The sequence below is a fragment of the Carassius gibelio genome, chromosome A19 (genome assembly GCF_023724105.1).
Source record: "Carassius gibelio isolate Cgi1373 ecotype wild population from Czech Republic chromosome A19, carGib1.2-hapl.c, whole genome shotgun sequence".
Classification (NCBI taxonomy): domain Eukaryota; kingdom Metazoa; phylum Chordata; class Actinopteri; order Cypriniformes; family Cyprinidae; genus Carassius; species Carassius gibelio.
The window spans coordinates 8,882,752-8,903,400 of NC_068389.1; the positions used below are offsets into that span (position 1 = coordinate 8,882,752).

A 20,649-nucleotide genomic window follows, 5' to 3' on the forward strand; every position below is an offset into this window, starting at 1 on the left:
TATTTTATTTACATTTCAAAACATTTGCCTACTGCAATCATTCTAAACAGCTTGAATAAAACCTGTCAATATTTATTATAGACCACTGTAACTGTGTATAATCTAACAAACAAGTTTATTATGAAAATAAAAGTGTACACCAGATAAATTGGACGATAAAGAAATTGCTAACAATAGTATAATAGAGCATGTTTTAGGTTTTTAGGCGTTTAGATGCAGAAATGGACAAATCAAATGTAAAATAAAATGTAATTGATTTAATTAAATATAGATTAATTCTTGTTAGAGCAAAATAATAAATAAATAAATAAATAAATAAATACGTACACACATTAAAAAAAGCAGCCAAGATGAATGAGTTTCATTTTTTATATGGATCAAAATTGAAGACAGAAGCAGCTGGTATATGCGGTCACTTAATATTAAAATCCAGTAGATCCATTTCAGATTTATTTCTCAACAGTTTATGTTCACGTGGCTGTTTTCGTTTATAGTCGCCAAGCTATTATGTATTTTGAAATAATCTTGTCCGTGATGTGTTCGTTCGTACGACGAAAGGCAGAATCCTGCAGCTCCAGAGATATGTTATTCTGCCAGTCGCGCTTTCAAATAGTCTTGCACACTTAAACGGGTCACAAACACCTGCATTTAGCTCTTGTAGTGTTACAATGGGTTTATTGTGTGCATTTGTGGTAATATTTTATTTAAAAAAGCTCTTAAACAAGAATAAATTCGTTTGTTTTGAGCTGGACACTGTACGCGCTGATCGGAGGCGGTGGTTTCAGATAGGCAGCCACAAATAATTCATTTTCACACAAACAGTTCAAAAACATCTGAATTTAGCTCTTGGTGTGTTCTAATTGGTTGATTGTGTGATATCGCTGTAATAATTTATTTTTAAAAGCTTTAAAACAGGAATAAATTCGTTTTCTCTGAGCTCTTTACTCCAGACGCTCGTGATCACAGCGGTGATTCATCTCTCCTATTTCTCACATATCTCTGGCCAGAAATAATTTATCCATGAGCCCTGAACCGGTAATAATCAGATATGTTGGTTTAGCTTGTCAGTGTGAATTAAATCTAAGTATTTATTTGTATTTTTAACCGATTTAAAAGTGAAAGTAAAAGTCCGGGAATTGAACTTGTAGGGGCGCTATTTCTCTCAGACAATGGAAGTCTGAAGCACATATACTCAAACAGAGGGACAGAGTGAGATGAGATGTCTGACAGTTTTTTAATTTTCTGTTATCCATACAGTGTTGTAAAGTCGTGAAACTATCCATATTTACTCAGAATTACTTTTTTTCTGTACGAAAAAAGGTTTTGAAGTGTTTGGAATTTAAAAATGCAGGAAAATTAATAATTCCATTTTTACTGTCATTTAAAAAAATCACCACGACAAAACCGTTTAAGCTATCCAAAATCCATTGGCAATTTAAGTTGTTTAAAATGTTTTGGCATCATGTAGACAAAGTTTGGTGTGTATAGTGTTACTCTCCTCTGAGCAGTATGCATTAATTCACAGCTAAATGTAAAAAAAATCCACATTCAAATCAAAATAGCTGACTTCCTGTTGATCGTAGCTGATGACTGTGAATTAGAAAGTTGTCCGTCTTGATAAGAAAAATTTTTGTACCGAGTTTGGTGTCTGTAGCTAAAACTAACCCCGCCACTTTTGACAAAAGGTGGCGCTATAGAGTGCCTCTTCCACGCCCTCTTATGAACTTTTGCCAGTGTCTAGTTATCAGAAATACTGATGTGTGTTCTGAGTTTGATGAAATTCTAAGCATGTTATATGCCTCAAAATCACCTGAGAAGTATTCCAGTTTAACATGTTGCCACGGCAACAATATTTTTAGATATCAATATCCCCCCAGCAGATTTATATCGGCTGTGTTTTAACATTATTCTGATGAAGTTTGAAGCAAATCGAGTAAAAATAAGATGCTGAATTCAAATCATTTTGAAAATGACACACTTCCTGCTGCCAGTTGGTGGCGCTATAACTTTGACTCCTAATAGTCACATATATGCGATCGACATCATACAACGAATAATCTGATGCAGTTTGATTAAAATCAGGAAATGTATGTGGATGGTATTAGACACTTCCTGTTTCTCATTTCTCGCCATAATTTCAACACCTCGCCACGAGCAAACCGTTCGAGATATCAAAAATCCCCTGGCAATTTTTCATCCCCAATGTCTTGAGATCATGTTGACCGAATTTGGTGGCAATCGGCAAAAAAACCTATGACAAGTATTTCAAATTCCAGAGCATGCGCTTTTTACATAACTCTAAATAGCTGACTTCCTGTTGGGCGGAGCTGAATGACATGCAGTACGAAAGTTGTTCAGCACGATGAGATCTATATGTGTACTGAGTTTCATATTAATACGAGCAAGTATGTGTGAGCTATACATCAACATTTATGACTGTGTTCCAGGGGGCGCCATAGAGCCCCTGTGCCACGCCCGGGTCCCAGCCTCTGCAGGCTCCTAAAGGCCACAGATTCCAAAGTGTGCGCAAATTTTCAAGAGTTTTTGAGTATGTTAAGGACCCCAAAAGCCCCCACAACTTTGACGAAAAATATGAATACTAAACCCTAAATATCCAACTTCCTGTTGGGCGGAGCCTATGACATGCAGTACAAAAGTTGTTTGGTTTGATGAGATCTACATGTGTACCGAGTTTCGTGTGTCTACGTGCAAGTATGTATGATATATGGCCCTCAGTATTCCAGGGGGCGCTGTAGAGCCCCTGTGCCACGCCCGTGTATCAGTCTCTGCCCGGCCCTAATGGCCGCAGGTTCCAATGTGTGTGCCAATTTTCAAGACTTTTTAAGCATGTTAAGGGCCCCAAAAGCCCCCGAAACCTTGAAGAAAAATAATAATAATAACAAATAATCCTAAGGAAAACAATAGGGCTCTCGCCCTCCAGGCTTGAGCCCTAAATATAGCTGCAAGCAGCGATGGCGGGCTCAAGCCACCAATGCCATCACCACCCCGGTGGCATCAGGTAAACTGTGCCCAGCGGGCACATGCATTCACAATATCCCTCTGGCAGTGAGGTTTTAAAGGATAGAGGGGAGCGTAGAGGGGAGCGTGCATTTGCAGTGGCTGGGCCACGACTCTGGAATACCCTGCCTTTAGAGATCAGACTGGCCCCTTCCTTGTCTATTTTTAAATCTTTGCTAAAACCTTTTTTATTTTCCTTAGTGTACTGACTACTGTGTTATGCTACATTTTGAAATGGGTGGTTTTAAATTTTTTGTCTGGTCTATTTTTATGTATGTGTAATATTCTTGCTCTTATGTTAAAGCACTTTGGTCAGCCAGGAGGCTGTTGTAAATGCGCTATACAAATAAATTGAACTTGAACTAGAACTTGAACTTGATATGGCAGTTAAAGGGTTAATCCGAATCATCTAGACTTTAAAATCACATTCACAGAACAATATATATATATATATATATATATATAACTTTAGTAACACTTTACAATAAGATTTCATTTCTAAACATTATGTTAACATGAACAATATTTATATAGCATTCATTCATGTCAGTTAATATTCCAAACTTAAACATTAAAACATTGTTTTATTGTGATTTTTTTCCAAGCACATTTTACCAATTCCAAACCATATCAATCTTAATAACTACCATTATTTTTTATTTAATCATTTATGAGTGCTATACAATAGTCCAGGAAAGCTGGAAGAGAAAAACAGGTCAAGAAGAACTGACAAAAGAATTGCAAAAGAATTAGGAATTAATGTGAAGATTAATTTTTAGTCAATTCTGCAAGACAGACTTTCAGGAAAGGAGGTGGAATAAAAATGAGCTCCTAAATCTTAATCCCAGATTCTGGAAGATATATTCCTCAAACCATCGGACAAGAGAAGGTGGTGCTGGTCCTTCACGAGTCACTCTAATCTGTTCATTAAGCCTATATATAAAGTCTTAATATATAGTATTTCACAATACTTCATGGTATTCTAATTAAATAATTTTTTGGAATCTTAGATCTCTCAGAACCTGACACATTGTAATTCTGAGACTCCAGGAAAGTGGCAGTTCTGTAAAATGTTGGCGCTGGAGACTAAATGCTCACTGATAGTTTCACACCTAATTCACTTAAAACACACACAAACACACACACACACAGTGACAGAGGGACAGAGTGACATCAGATGTATGTTTTTTTAATTTTCTGTCATCCATATAATGTTGTATAGTCATGAAACTATGCATATTTCCTCAGAATGACTTGTCTTCTATGTGTACATTTTTTTGAAGTGTTTAGAAGCTGCACTTTTTTTTACTGGTTCCTTTTTTACTATTATTTCAAAAAATCACCACGACAAAACCATTCAAGCTATCCAAAATTCATTCACACCTGTTCTGTAAGATTAATTCTTTAAACAGTGGTAAAAGAGGATGTGGTGCTGAACCTTCAAGAGTCACTTAAAACGTATCTGTCCATAAAGCCTATTAAGAATTATTCTTAATATACAGTTCACAATACTTCAGCTTGTTATTCTAATTAAGTGAGGGTCATTTTATCAGTAAAATTCCTAAAATACATATTATTTTATTTGAAAGATTTCTATAAATTATTTAAATCATACTCGTTTCTCCAATAATTATTTAAAAGTAATCCTATAGCTCCCTCTGGTGGCCATTATAGGTACTAAGAATTGCAAGCTTGATTTATAAGTTATGATAGTTTTAATTTTATGCTGGCTCTTGAAAATGATAAAGCTATGAAACTTACTGTGCTTCCTTCAAATGAGGACTTCTACTTATATAAAAAATTATGAAGAGTTAGAATGAAAAATTTTAAAGATATAGTAAAATAACTATTGTATTTTTAATGTTACTTTAATAAATCTCTATGGCAACACCATTTAAGCTATCCTAAACCCATTCACAATTTAACATCTCAGTATATTGGCATCATGTTGAAAAAGGAGTATGGAGTAGTATGAGGAGGAGTATGAATTCATTTACAGGCTGATTTTATCATAAATCCACAATAAAATTTCTGAGTTCTGTATCAATCTGTGTTGTTGTTTGTTTATTTTTATCTTTTATTTTTCATAGGAAGATAACTTACTCTCCTTTTTAATAAATGTGCTTATAAACCAAGGACAAGCTATTTATAGCTGTATTTATAAACTGCTTACTACTGACTATTAATATTGGGACAAGGCTTTATAAAGCATGAACTGACTATTTACTAATGAGTGCAGTTATTATAAAGTGTTATCAATGAATTTGCTAATGTTAACAAATTAGACATTATTTTACAGTGTTATCAAATCCTTAAATGACTCATAAGCATTTGTGAAAGTTCTGCTTGCATTACAGCTTAGTATTGATCTGTGAGCTGAACAGATTTACTGTTACATCTATGAGATTATGTAAATTCAAATAAATATAATGTCACAGGATGTCATAGGTCAGTATCAAATGAGTTTGAAATTATTATTTGCAGCACAAATAAGTTTTTTTTAGGATTTTTAAAAATCCCTAAAACTGACAGAAAAAGGTTAAGGCCTAAGCTATTTCTATGTGAGTGGCTAAATTTATTTTTGTTTTTATAATTGTAATACACAAACTATGAAATTATACAAAATGTATAAAAAGGTAAATAAATAAATACGCACACATTAAAAAAGCAGCCAAGTCGAATGAGTTTCCTTTTTTATATAGATTAAAATTGAAGACAGAAGCAAGTGGTAAATGTGGTCACTTTAATATTCAAATCCAGTAGATCCAGTTTATGTTCACGTGGCTGTTTTCGTTTATAGTCGCCAAGCTATTATGTGTTTTGAAATAATCTTGTCCGTGATGTGTTCGTTCGTACGACGAAAGACAGAAACCTGCAGCTCGAGAGATATGTTATTCTGCCAGTCGCGCTTTCAAATAGTCTTGCACACTTAAACAGGTCACAAACACCTGCATTTAGCTCTTGTAGTGTTACAATGGGTTTATTGTGTGCATTTGTGGTAATATTTTATTTAAAAAAGCTCTTAAACAAGAATAAATTCGTTTGTTTTGAGCTGGACACTGTACGCGCTGATCGGAGGCGTGATTTCAGATAGGCAGCCACAAATATTTCATTTTCACACAAACAGTTCAAAAACATCTGAATTTAGCTCTTGGTGTGTTCTAATTGGTTGATTGTGTGATATCGCTGTAATAATTTATTTTTAAAAGCTTTAAAACAGGAATAAATTCGTTTTTTCTGAGCTCTTTACTCCAGACGCTCGTGGTCACAGCGGTGATTCATCTCTCCTATTTCTCACGTATCTCTGGCCAGAAATAATTTATCCATGAGCCCTGAACCGGTAATAATCAGATATGTTGGTTTAGCTTGTCAGTGTGAATTAAATCTAAGTATTTATTTGTATTTTTAACCGATTTAAAAGTGAAAGTAAAAGTCCGGGAATTGAACCTGTAGGGGCGCATTTTCTCTCAGACAATGGAAGTCTAAGCACATATACTCAAACAGAGGGACAGAGTGAGATGAGATGTCTGACAGTTTTTTAATTTTCTGTTATCCATACAGTGTTGTAAAGTCGTTAAACTATGCATATTTCCTCAGAATGACTTTTTCATCTGTATGAAAAAATTCTTTGATGTGTTTGGAAGCTGCAATTTAAAAATACAATAATGATTCCCTTTGTAAGGTCATTTAAAAAAATCACCACGGCAAAACCATTCAAGCTATCCAAAATCCATTCACAATTTAAGTTCCTATCAGAAATACTGATGTGTGTTCAGAGTTTTGTGAAATTCTAAGTATGTTATTTGCCTCAAAATCACCTGAGAAGTATTCCAGTTTGACATGTTGCCACGGCAACAATTTTTTAGATATCAATATCCCCCTTGCAGATTTATATCGGCTGTGTTTTAACATTATTCTGATGAAGTTTGAAGCAAATCGAGTAATAATAAGATGCTGAATTCAAATCATTTTGAAAATGACACACTTCCTTCTGCCAGTTGGTGGCGCTATAACTTTGACTCCTAATAGTCACATATATGCGATCGACATCATACAACGAATAATCTGATGAAGTTTGATTAAAATCAGGAAATGTATGTGGACGGTATTAGACACTTCCTGTTTCTCATTTCTCGCCATAATTTCAACGCCTCGCCACGAGCAAACCGTTCGAGATATCAAAAATCCCCTGGCAATTTTTCATCCCCAGTGTCTTGAGATCATGTTGACCAAGTTTGGCGGCAATCGAGAAAAAAACCTATGACAAGTATTTCAAATTCCAGAGCATGCGCTTTTTACATAACTCTAAATAGCTGACTTCCTGTTGGGTGGAGCCTATGACATGCAATACGAAAGTTGTTCGGCACGATGAGATCTATATGTGTACTGAGTTTCATATGAATATGTGCAAGTATGTGTGCGCTATACATCAACATTTCTGACTGTGTTCCAGGGGGCGCCGTAGAGCCCCTGTGCCACGCCCGGGTCCCAGCCTCTGCAGGCTCCTAAAGGCCACAGATTCCAAAGTGTGCGCAAATTTTCAAGAGTTTTTGAGTATGTTAAGGACCCCAAAAGCCCCCACAACTTTGACGAAAAATTTGAATACTAAACCCTAAATAGCCAACTTCCTGTTGGGCGGAGCCTATGATATGCAATACAAAAGTTGTTTGGATTTATGAGATTTATATGTGTACCGAGTTTCATTCGTCTACGAGCAAGAATGTATGATATATGGCCCTCCATATTCCAGGGGGCGCTGTAGAGCCCCTGTGCCACGCCCGTGTATCAGTCTCTGCCCGGCCCTAATGGCCGCAGGTTCCAATCTGTGTGCCAATTTTCAAGACTTTTTAAGCACGTTAAGGGCCCCAAAAGCCCCCGAGACGTTGGAAAAAAATAATAATAAATATAGCTGCAAGCAGCGATGGCGGGCTCAAGCCACCAATGCCATCGCCACCCCGGTGGCATCAGGTAAACTGTGCCCAGCGGGCACATGCATTCACAATATCCCTCTGGCAGTGAGGTTTTAAAGGATAAGGCAGTTAAAGGGTTAATCAGAATCATCAAGACTTTAAAATCACATTCACATAACAATATATATAACTTTAGTGACACTTTACAATAATATTTCATTTCTAAACATTATGTTAACATGAACAATATTTATATAGCATTCATTCATGTCAGTTAATATTCCAAACTTAAACATTAAAACATTGTTTTTTTGTGATTTTTTTCCAAGCACATTTTACCAATTCCTAACCATATCAATCTTAATAACTACCATTATTTTTTATTTAATCATTTATGAGTGCTATACAATAGTCCAGGAAAGCTGGAAGAGAAAAACTCCTTATATTCATGTGTGCAGAATTATTGGGCATGTTTTCTTTTACAGATGAAATGCAATAAAAAAGAGTTTTAACTCAAACTGTTTTAACTCAAAGTCGAAAATTATGAAATACCCATGAGAAATATCAAACACAAATGCAATACAGAAATGGATAAGTTAAGACTTGACCATTGTAGAAAAATGCTGACTGGGTCATGAGGTCAGAAAAGAAGAAGAAGAAAAAAAAACAGGTCAAGAAGAACTGACAAAAATAATTGCAAAATAATTAGGAATTAATGTGAAGATTAATTTTTAGTCAATTCTGCAAGACAGACTTTCAGGAAAGGAGGTGGAATAAAAATGAGCTCCTAAATCTTAATCCCGGATTCTGGAAGATATATTCCTCAAACCATCGAACAAGAGGAGGTGGTGCTGGTCCTTCACGAGTCACTCTAATCTGTTCATAAAGCCTATATATAAAGTCTTAATATATAGTATTTCACAATACTTCATGGTATTCTAATTAAATCATTTTTTGGAATCTTAGATCTCTCAGAACCTGACACATTGTAATTCTGAGACTCCAGGAAAGTGGCAGTTCTGTAAAATGTTGGCGCTGGAGACTAAATGCTCCCTGATAGTTTCACACCTAATTCACTTAACACACACACACACACACACACAGACACATTACCCACAGTGACAGAGGGACAGAGTGACATCAGATGTATGATAGTTTTTTAATTTTCTATCATCCATATAGTGTTGTATAGTCATGAAACCATGCATATTTCCTCAGAATGACTTGTCTTCTATGTGTACATTTTTTTGAAGTGTTTAGAAGCTGCACTTAAAAAAAGTAAAGACATTTACCGGTTACTTTTTTATTGTTATTTCAAAAAATCACCACGACAAGACCATTCAAGCCATTCAAAATTCATCCGCACCTGTACTGTTAGATACATTCTTTAAACAGTGGTAAAAGAGGATGTGGTGCTGATCCTTCAAGAGTCACTCAAAACGTATTTGTCCATAAAGCCTATAAAGAATTATTCTTAATATACAGTTCACAATACTTCAGCTTGTTATTCTAATTAAGTGAGGGTCATTTTATCAGTAAAATACATAAAATTCATATTATTTTTCTTTGAAAGATTTCTATAAATGATTTAAATCATACTTGTTTCTACAATAATTATTTAAAAGTAATCCTATAGCGCCATCTGGTGGCCATTATTGGTACTAAGAATTGCAAGCTTGATTTATAAGTTATGATAGTTTTAATTTTATGCTGGCTCTTGAAAATGATAAAGCTATGAAACTTACTGTGCTTCCTTCAAATGATGACTTCTACGTATATAAAAAATTATGAAGAGTTGGAATTAAAAATTTTAAAGATATAGTAAAATAACTATTGTATTTTTTTTTATGTTACTTTAATAAATCGCTATGGCCACACCATTTAAGGTATCCTAAACCCATTCGAAATTTAACATCTTCAGTATATTGGCTTCATGTTAAAAAAGTTTGGTGTGAACTACTTGTGTCTTCTTGGAGGAGTATGAATTCATTTACAGGCTGAGTTTATCATAAATCCACAATAACATTTCTGAGTTCTGTATCAATCTGTGTTGTTTGTTTATTTTTTTTAATTATTTTTTTCATAGGAAGATAACTGACCCTTTATTCTCCTTTTTAATAAATGTGCTTATAAACCAAGGACAAGCTATTTATAGCTGTATTTATAAACTGCTTACTACTGACTATTAATATTGGGACAAGGCTTTATAAAGCATGAACTGACTATTTACTAATGAGTGCAGTTATTATAAAGTGTTATCAATGCATTTGCTAATGTTAACAAATTAGACATTATTTTACAGTGTTATCAAATCCCTTAAATGATTTTTAAGTGTTTTGTAATGATTTTATTGACCTACAAGCATTTGTGAAAGTTCTGCTTGCATTACAGCTTAGTATTGATCTGTGAGCTGAACAGATTTACTGTTACATCCATGAGATTATGTAAATTCAAATAAATATCATGTCACAGGATGTCAGAGGTCAGTATCAAATTAGTTTGAAATTATTATTTGCAGCACAAATAAGGTTTTTTAGGATTTTTAAAAATCCCTAAAACTGTCAGAAAAGGATAAGGCCTAAGATTTCTATGTGAGTGGCTAAATTTGTTTGTTTTTATAACTATAATGCATAAACTATGAAACTATACAAAATGTATAAAAAAGTACAAGTTATTGTTTTCCAATGTTTTTTATTTATTTATTTATTTTTTTTGGATTTACATTTTAAAAAATTAGCCTAAGGCAATCATTCTAAACAGGTGAATAAAACCTGTCAATATTTAATATAGACCACTATAACTGTGTATAATCTAACAAACAAGTTTATTATGAAAATAAAAGCGTGTACACCGGATAAATTGGACGATAAAGAAATTGCTAACAATAGTATACAATAGTTTTTAGGCGTTTAGTTGCAGAAATGGAAAAATAAAATGTAAAATAAAATGTAATTGATTTAATTAAATATAGATTAAGTCTTGTTAGAGCAAAATAATAAATAGATACGTACACACATTAAACAAGCAGCCAAGATGAATGAGTTTAATTTTTTATATAGATTAAAATTGAAGACAGAAGCAGCTGGTATGCGGTCACTTAATATTAAATTCCAGTAGATCCACTTTAGATTTATTTCTCAACAGTTTATGTTCACGTGGCTGTTTTCGTTTATATTAGCCAAGCTATTATGTGTTTTGAAATAATCTTGTCCTTGAAGTGTTCGTTCTTACGACGAAAGGCAGAATCCTGCAGCTCGAGAGATATATGTTATTCTGCCAGTCGCGCTTTCAAATAGTCTTGCACACTTAAACGGGTCACAAAAGACCTGCATTTAGCTCGTGTTGTGTTATAATGGATGTATTGTGTGCATTTATGGCAATAATTTATTTTAAAAAGCTCTTAAACAAGAATAAATTCGTTAGTTTTGAACTTGTGACACTGTGCGCGCTGATCAGAGGCAGTGATTTCAGATATAGGCAGCCGCGAATATATCATTTTCACACAAACAGTTCAAAAACATCTTAATTTAGCTCTTGGTGTGCTCTAATTGGTGAATTGTGTGATATCGCTGCAATACTTTATTTTTAAAAGCTTTAAAACAGGAATAAATTCGTTTTTTCTGAGCTCTTTACTCCAGACGCTCGTGGTCACAGCGGTGATTCATCTCTCCTATTTCTCACATATCTCTGGCCAGAAATAATTTATCCATGAGCCCTGAACCGGTAATAATCAGATATGTTGGTTTAGCTTGTCAGTGTGAATTAAATCCAAGTATTTATTTGTATTTTAACCGATTTAAAAATGAAACTAAAAGAGAGTCTCCTCCCTTTCAGTCGAATTTCCCTTTCAGGAATTGAACCTGTAGGGGCGCATTTTCTCTCAGACAATGTAAGTCTCAGCACATAATACTCAAACAGAGGGACAGAGTGAGATGAGATGTCTGACAGTTTTTTAATTTTCTGTTATCCATACAGTGTTGTAAAGTCATGAAACTATCCATATTTACTCAGAATAACTTTTTTTCTGTATGAAAAAAGGTTTTGAAGTGTTTGGAATTTTAAAATGCAGGAAAATTAATAGTTCCATCTTTATTGTCATTTAAAAAAATCACCACGACAAAACCATCCAAGCTATCCAAAACCCATTCACAATTTAAGTTCCTCAATGTTTTTTCAACATGTACACCAAGTTTGGTGTCTATAGTGTTACTCTCCTCTGAGCAGTATGCATTAATTCACAGCTAAATGTAAAAAACAATCCACATTCAAATCAAAATAGCCGACTTCCTGTTGGTCGTAGCTGATGACTGTGAATTAGAAAGTTGTCCGTCTTGATAAGAACAATTTTTGTACTGAGTTTGGTGTCTGTAGCTAAAACTAACCCCCTCACTTTTGACAAAAGGTGGCGCTATAGAGTGCCTCTTCCACGCCCTCTTATGAACTTTTGCCAGTGTCTAGCTGTCACTAATACTGATATGTGTTCTGAGTTTGATGAAATTCTAAGCATGTTATATGCCTCAAAATCACCTGAGAAGTATTCCAGTTTGACATGTTGCCACGGCAACAATATTTTTAGATATCAATATCCCCCCAGCAGATTTATATCGGCTGTGTTTTAACATTATTCTGATGAAGTTTGAAGCAAATCGAGTAAAAATAAGATGCTGAATTCAAAGCATTTTGAAAATGACACACTTCCTGCTGCCAGTTGGTGGCGCTATAACTTTGACTCCTAATAGTCACATATATGCGATCGACATCATACAATGAATAATCTGATGAAGTTTGATTAAAATTAGGAAATGTATGTGGATGGTATTAGACACTTCCTGTTTCTCAATTCTCGCCATAAATTAAACGCCTCGCTACGAGCAAACCGTTCGAGATATCAAAAATCCCCTGGCAATTTTTCATCCCCAATGTCTTGAGATCATGTTGACCGAGTTTGGTGGCAATCGAGTAAAAAACCTATGACAAGTATATCAAATTCCAGAGCATGCGCTTTTTACATAACTCTAAATAGCTGACTTCCTGTTGGGCGGAGCCTATGACATGCAATACGCAAGTTGTTCGGCACGATGAGATCTATATGTGTACTGAGTTTCATATTAATACGTGTAAGTATGTGTGAGCTATACATCAATATTAATGACTGTGTTCCAGGGGGCGCCGTAGAGCCCCTGTGCCACGCCCGGGTCCCAACCTCTGCAGGCTCCTAAAGGCCACAGATCCAAAGGTGTGTGCAAATTTCCAAGAGTTTTTGAGTATGTTAAGGACTCCAAAAGCCCCCACAACTTTGACGACAAATATGAATAATAAACCCTAAATAGCCAACTTCCTGTTGGGCGGAGCCTATGATATGCAATACGAAAGTTGTTTGTATTGATGAGTTCTATATGTGTACCGAGTTTCGTATGTCTACGTACAAGTATGTATGATATATGGCCCTCCATATTCCAGGGGGCGCTGTAGAGCCCCTGTGCCACGCCCGTGTATCAGTCTCTGCCCGGCCCTAATGGCCGCAGGTTCCAATGTGTGTGCCAATTTTCAAGACTTTTTAAGCATGTTAAGGGCCCCAAAAGCCCCCGTAACGTTAGAAAAAAATAATAATAATAATAATAATAATAATAATAATAAAAAATAATCCTAAGGAAAACAATAGGGCTCTCGCCCTCCAGGCTTGAGCCCTAATAATAATAATAATAATAAAAAATAATCCTAAGGAAAACAATAGGCCTCTCGCCCTTTGGGCTTGAGCCCTAATAATCCTAAGGAAAACAATAGGGCTCTCGCCCTCCAGGCTTGAGCCCTAATAAAAAACAAAGCAGATACAAGAGGGTCCTCGCACCTCGGTGCTCGGGCCCTAATAAACAAAGCAGATACAAGAGGGTCCTCGCACCTCGGTGCTCGGGCCCTAATTATCCACCGTTCAATCCATTATTATCAATGATCCAATATTATATATTTCCATTGCAAAAGTTTTTGGTAAAATGATCACAGTTTGTGAGTTTTATGGATCTTCGGAGTATATTCACTTATTATTGAAAGTAAAATTTTCTAGTTGCATTTAATAAAACTTACTAATGCAATGATCATGGGCATGGGTTTGAATCCCACCGCTGCCTGCATTGGTTTAACCAAGACCGGGAGGCACTGCATGTACTCGAAAAAAGAAGCCCGCTCTCCCTGGCAGCAGCCAGGCCTGCCATAGACATGTGAGTCAAACAACATGTGTTTTCCTCTCCAAACTGGATGGTAGAAAGAGGGTATGCTCTTTTAGTGGTCATGATCATAAGTGCGCTCTCAAACATTGCGTGATCACCAGTATGATACAATTTCAAACCAACAAGTCATAAGTGTGTGGATAAACCAAACCCTACTCCCACCAACAGAAAGTACAAATGTACATCATAAGATTTTGAGTACTCTTCAGAGCTTATCTCAGAGAATGGACAGATTTGAGGCAAATCATTCCTTTTTCTGATCCATTTTTTCCCCTGGCCAGGAAAGCATTGTGCCACCTGTGCCATAGGGAAAAGAGGCTGTAGATGAAGATGTGCTGACTATTTTTTCCCCCAACTAATTGTTCGATGTGTCCTCAAATGTGCTCAAACTAAAGGCAGTTTCTTGCCTCAAGGGGTTGCAACAGTTCATTTATCACAAGCATGTGTTAGTGAGAACAAGCAGAACCTCTGTGGTGTATCATATAATCCACTAGGGTAGGACGAAGTCTATACGCTGTGCGGTCTCTAGGTGACTAAGTTCCTACTGACTTGTTCATGGCCCTGTCTAGCATCTCTGAGAACAATTCACATCCCAGTTGTGGCAGCCAATATCCTGTTATTGTCAGGAATTGTACTCTCTTATAGTACAGTAGGACTGCTCTTTCCTAGGGTGTTCTCAAAATCTCAAGAATGGTCAACAGGATTGTTGTATGCTTTTCCCTCTCTTCCGCTGATTCCTCAAATCATTCAGATGATCAATGAGGGTCATTACTCAGTGCCAATGGTGGGTCCATGCTGGCCAGGAAGGCCATGTTTCCAGAACTGATTAGACTGATACAGGGCTGCCAACGGCAGCTGCCAGCTCAAGCGGATCTTCTGTCACAGACAGAGTGACAGATTTGGCATCCAAACCTGACTGCTCTGCACTTGTGGGTATGGTCTCTGTGTAGTCTTGTCTCTAAACAGTGAGATGACACAAAACATTGAGCAAAGCTAGGGTCCCATCTATCCAGGCCAATTTCTCTCTAAGATGGAAATGTTTTTTATTTTTTTCTCAGACTGGTGTGTGAACACTAATGTCGGAATCACACCGCCAGTGACTTTTCACCGCCTCTTGTATTTAACTCTCTCACTAAGTCCCAGTCTAAATGGATTTTCTTTGCTCTGCTAAGCAGGTAGGAGAGCTCGGTGTTCTCTCTGTTAGTCTTCTGCTAAAATTATAAATGATATGGAGTTAATCAATGGAGTGATATTCCTTTATAAGTCCTTTTGAGCTCATTGAGGTCACAATAAAAGACAGTTCCTGTGCCATGTTGTGCCAACATAAGTATGTTCTGTGGAGACCATATATAGGTTAAAAGGTCTCCTTAGGGATTTCAGTCTGGTTCTTTTAGCTGGGGAGAGTCAATCCAATGATTTTGTTTACTCTCATGGGTTTACATGTGACGGCCGGCATTGCATCTCAATTACTCGCCCCAAATTTGGCAATCTCTTCTCAGAATTGAAATTGTCAATAATTGTTCTATTGTTAAATTTTTCAGTTGCTTCTGACTAGTGGCACTAGGAATGATTTACAACATCCTGTTGCCTTTCTGAGGAATTTGGCTCGTGTTTCAACCACGGTCCTGATCGACTCTTTAATTTGCCTGGTTTGGGTCTGATATGCTACAGGCTGGAATGAGAGGTAGAGGTGAGTGTCAGCAGCATAGCAGTGGTATTTAAACCCATGTATCTTAATGACAGAACCTAATGATGCCATGTAGACAGAGAAGAGAAGTGGTCCAAGAACTGAGCCCTGAGGTACCCCAGTAGTTAGATGTTACGACTTGGACACCTCAACTCTTCAAGATACTTTGAAGGACCTATCTGATAGATAAGACTCAAATCACTGGAGTGCAGTTCCTAAGATGCTAAGATGGAAAACATGTGAGTCCGGTAAATGGCAGAATATTCATTTTTGAGTGAACCATGCCTTTAAGAATCAAATATTGTAAGATGGTTTTGAAATAATTTTATGCACTAGATTGTAAGAAGAATTATCTAATAAGAGTCAAAATACAGTGCATATGTTGTAATGAACCAACTTTATGAATCTTAGATTTAGTTTTACTCTTTTTGGAGTTTGTCAGCCCACTCTCATTTTAATTTCCATGGAAGAAACAGAAAAGTCATAAGGGTGTGTAAAGTCATGATGGTAAACATATGATAACACTAACATTTTCAATGTAACAAGAATTTGCAGATATAATATAAAATATCTGTATCTGTATCTGTATCTGTTTCTGCATACCATTGATTTTTACAATACTGATGCATTATTTGCTTCATATTAATATGTTTTAAATGCTGTCGAGATGTTAGGCTGTTTTTTTTCAACAGGGATACTAGCATTAAATCTAAAAAAAAAAAAAAAAAAAAAAAAAAAAAACTCTGAACATAGCATCAAGTACATCCAAATCCACACACACACCACCACCAAGTGCTGAACTACAAACACGATTCCAAAAAAGTTGGGACACTGTACAAATTGTTAATAGAATGCAATGATGTGGAAGTTTCAAATTTCAATATTTTATTCAGAATACAACATAGATGACATTTATTAAATGTTTAAACTGAGAAAATGTGTAATTTTAAGGGGAAAAAGGTGATCTTCAATTTCATGGCATCAACACATATCAAAAAAGTTGGGATAAGGCCATGTTTACCACTGTGTGACATCCCCTCTTCTTTTTATAACAGTCTGCAAACGTCTGGGACTTGGAAAGAAGTTGCTCAAGTTTAGGAATAGGAATGTTGTCCCATTCTTGTCTAATACAGGCTTCTAGTTGCTCAACTGTCTTAGGTCTTCTTCTTCGCATCTTCCTCTTTAAGATGCGCCAGATGTTTTCTATGGGTTAAAGATCTTGACTGCAGGCTGGCCATTTCAGTACCCGGATCCTTCTTCTACGCAGTCATGATGTTGTAATTGATGCAGTATGTGGTTTGGCATTGTCATGTTGAAAAATGCAAGGTCTTCCCTGAAAGAGACGACGTCTGGATGAAAGCATATGTTGTTCTAGAACTTGGATATACCTTTCAGCTTTGATGGTGCCTTTCCAGATGTGTAAGATGCCCATGCCACACACACTCATGCAACTCCATACCATCAGAGATGCAGGCTTCTGAACTGAGTGCTGATAACAACTTGGGTTGTCCTTGTCCTCTTTAGTCTGGATGACATAGCGTCAAAGTTTTCCAAAAAGAAATTCTAATTTTAATTTGTCTGACCACAGAACAGTTTTCCACTTTGCCACAGTCCATTTTAAATGAGCCCTGGCCCAGAGAAAACTCCTGCGCTTCTGGATCATGTTTACATATGGCTTCTTTTTGACCTGTAGAGTTTTAGCCGGCAAAGGCGAATGTCATGGTGGACTGTGTTCACCGACAATGTTTTCTGAAAGTATTTGGAAACTCCTTTCTGATATTACTTCACTATTTTTCGCCGCAGCATTGGGGGAATTGGTGATCCTCTGCTCATCTTGACTTCTGAGAGACACCGCCACTCTGAGAGGCTCTTTTTATACCCAATCATGTTGCCAATTGACCTATTAAGTTGCAAACTGGTCCTCCAGCTGTTCCTTTTATGTACATTTAATTTACTGGCCTCTTATTGCTACCTGTGCCAACATTTTGGGAATGTGTAGCTCTCATGAAATCCAAAATGAGTCAATATTTCGCATGACATTTAAAAATTTCTCACTTTCAACATTTGATATGTTATCTATAGTCTATTGTGAATAAAATATAAGTTTGACTATCATTCGAACATTTAGAGAAGAAAACACCTTCCTGATATTTGCCAAAAACACTGTGCAGTAATCTACAGCGTCTTTATACTACTGTACTTACACAGAATAGGTTTAGGAACATTATTGGATGGTGTGCCATTGTGAAGGTCCCTGGCCAGCATAGATCAATATGACATTTTGTGCTACCATCAGTCACCGGGGTTCTCCACCATCACGCTTCCTTGGGCCCTTACAACACAAAACATCTTTTGGATTTCCTCAACCATCTTTTTGGTTCCATTTTCCAACATAAAGCAAGAGAGCCAGGATGGGCCGAATAGCCTCAGTATATTGTAATTTGGGATAATTTAAGTTTACATCATGCTGCTCTAGTCCACAATTGGTTCAATGAACATCCCAGAATTTCTAACATATTTCTACCAGCATACTCCCCATTCCTCAGTCCCATAGAGGAGTTTTTTATGCATGGCGGTGGAAAGTTTATGATTGAAACCCTTACGTATGTGATAAGACACAGCAGAGCATATTTAATATTAATAATTTTAATAATAAGAGGTTTTAGTAACAGTGTTTTGAATCTCACTGAATCTCACTGGTGTTTTCTTAGCAAGGGATTATTGTTAGATTTGTGCATCATCTGAGGCCAAAGTTAGATTTTGACTTAAGAGAATATATTTTGGACTAGAATATTTTGTTTTGACCTGGAAGCTTGAGGTTTGTGCAAGTTTGTGTACAGGTTTGAGATTGTGTTTAAAATTGAGAGTTATGAGAAAATTATGAATTTTTTCATGAATTGTGTGTCAGCAATCGAGGAAAACTGTAATCAACATTTCTATATTTCACATTGTCTTAAATTAAACAATTTATTAGTGTAACATAAACAGAGCGACACAAGTTTTGAAATTTAGGGATAATGTCAACATGATTATGAGGTCACTTGGTTCTGGACATTGTATCATGACAGCACCGTAATACATTGCTCTGGGTACAACTTTGCTCTCCAGTAGACTTCCAGATCAAAAATACATTTTACATTAACATACATCACAATACATTACGTTTTACTGTAAATTCAGTGGTTCTGGCACTGTGATTTACTGTGATTTTAAATAAATTATAAATACAAATTTTGAAGGGGGAGGGGAAAAAGTTTAACCAAATACTAGAAGTAGAAATTATCAGCCATGGTCTTGCTCCTCTTGAGGGCTCCGGTGAGAGGCTGCACAGAAGCTGCAGCTATATCCTCCATGGACGAGACTGTCGAGTCTGTCAAGTCTGTGTTATATGTTGCAGCTTGTCTAAACCGCCCTTCACCGGGTTCAGCTATTTTTGGATGAAACCATCTGTAGTATATCATTTTCACTAGTATTCCAATGATGTATAAACCTAGTAGTGTCGGGATCACCATATAAGGGTTTAAGGAGCTCCAGCAGCCTGCATACTCAAACACCTTCCAGCACCATAAGCCCAGGAGCATCATTGTGTCCAAAGCCATGGAAATATAATACAGAACCATCTTCACTTTTATGCTTCCTTTTTTCGATACATTAAACCAACAGAAGTACCAGATGAGTCCAACAGCAGCTCTGAAGAGCCATTCCCAACCAGGATTTTTCATGTGATCTGTTTTCTGGCTCCAGGCCACCAAAACCAGCAGCATCCACAGGGACAGAAAGTGAGCTATGATGTAGCATGGCAATACACTGCAGAAGAGTGCCAGAGCAGTTACACGGGGAATGATCAGCAACAAGTTCCACAGGAAGTAGACACCAGTAGAGATCCAACTCATTTTGCGTTTTTTGGGAAGGTAAATAAGCATGCTGCGGTGGTACAAAGCAACGCTAAAGGCAATCCCAGCAGCTGATGTAAGGGACTTTAAACCTGAAAAAGTAAAGCATTGGATGTAATTAAACAATAGCAAATGAATATGGGAGTGAGGTATATAATCCCAACCATGCTGATGTTGAGGCTCTGAGCAAAACACAGTAGTTGTGCTGTTGAATGAATCAGTGTTTGGAACGATTTGGTTGAGTGAATGAAACAATGACACACTCATAAAGACTTGTTACCATATCACCACATCTTCTTTTTGGAGTTTTCAATGTGAACACACTAATCATACTAAAGCTGTTTTTAGTGAATATGGAAACTTTCCAAAAGTCCATGGAATATTCCAAAACAATCCTGGAAATTTTCCAAAATTTCTGGAATATTTCTGGAATGTTTCAGAATTTATTTTCACCTTTTTGCAACCCTAAGTACAAGTGCCCAACACTTGCAGTTTGTTCACATATCTTCTTTTGAGAAATTATAATTATAACAATTGTGGCTTTAAACAAATGGAAACTTGACTGGTCTGTACTGAAGTTTTATGTATTCTAATTTTATGTTTTACATTCCAGGTCTCCGCTAAAGTCTCATGAATGGAAACTATGAATTATCGGTTTAAATTGTTCAGAAACGCATGAGAATTATGACCTTAAAGTAAAGAAAAGTGATCTGGATTTGAGACAAACCTGTAATAAGCTCCAGCTCTCCTCTCTGTAGGATTCTAGACAAAATGAGTGTGAGTTGTGGGGTGTTTTCAGAAAATGCCTCAAATAGACGAAGCATCTGAAGATCATGTTTCAGTTTCACAGCCACATCCTCTCTTACACTATGCCACATGCCCTTTCTGAAATTATTAATGCAATGAAGAAAATCCAT

The 20,649-nt window shown here is 36.3% G+C and overlaps 1 protein-coding gene across 1 annotated transcript; it reads right to left on the reverse strand.

Annotated features, from left to right (window-relative positions):
- Positions 1 to 18,818: 18,818 nt before the first annotated feature.
- LOC127934954 (XK-related protein 8-like) lies at positions 18,819 to 20,610 on the reverse strand. The gene is made up of 2 exons (XM_052532543.1): positions 20,460 to 20,610; positions 18,819 to 19,824 (listed from the first exon to the last, which is right to left on the reverse strand). Exons 1-2 carry the CDS (start codon positions 20,608 to 20,610, stop codon positions 19,106 to 19,108), a joined length of 870 nt encoding a protein of 289 aa, XP_052388503.1. The 3' UTR covers positions 18,819 to 19,105.
- Between the last annotated feature and the right edge of the window lie 39 nt (positions 20,611 to 20,649).

Bases quoted from the DNA above. Each gene is read 5' to 3' on its own strand.
- LOC127934954 (XM_052532543.1), bottom strand. From the start codon at position 20,610: ATGTGGCATAGTGTAAGAGAGGATGTGGCTGTGAAACTGAAACATGAT. The intron at 19,825-20,459 runs GTTTGTCTCAAA...TTACTTTTTCAG, and splicing joins AGAGCTGGAGCTTATTACAG to GTTTAAAGTCCCTTACATCA.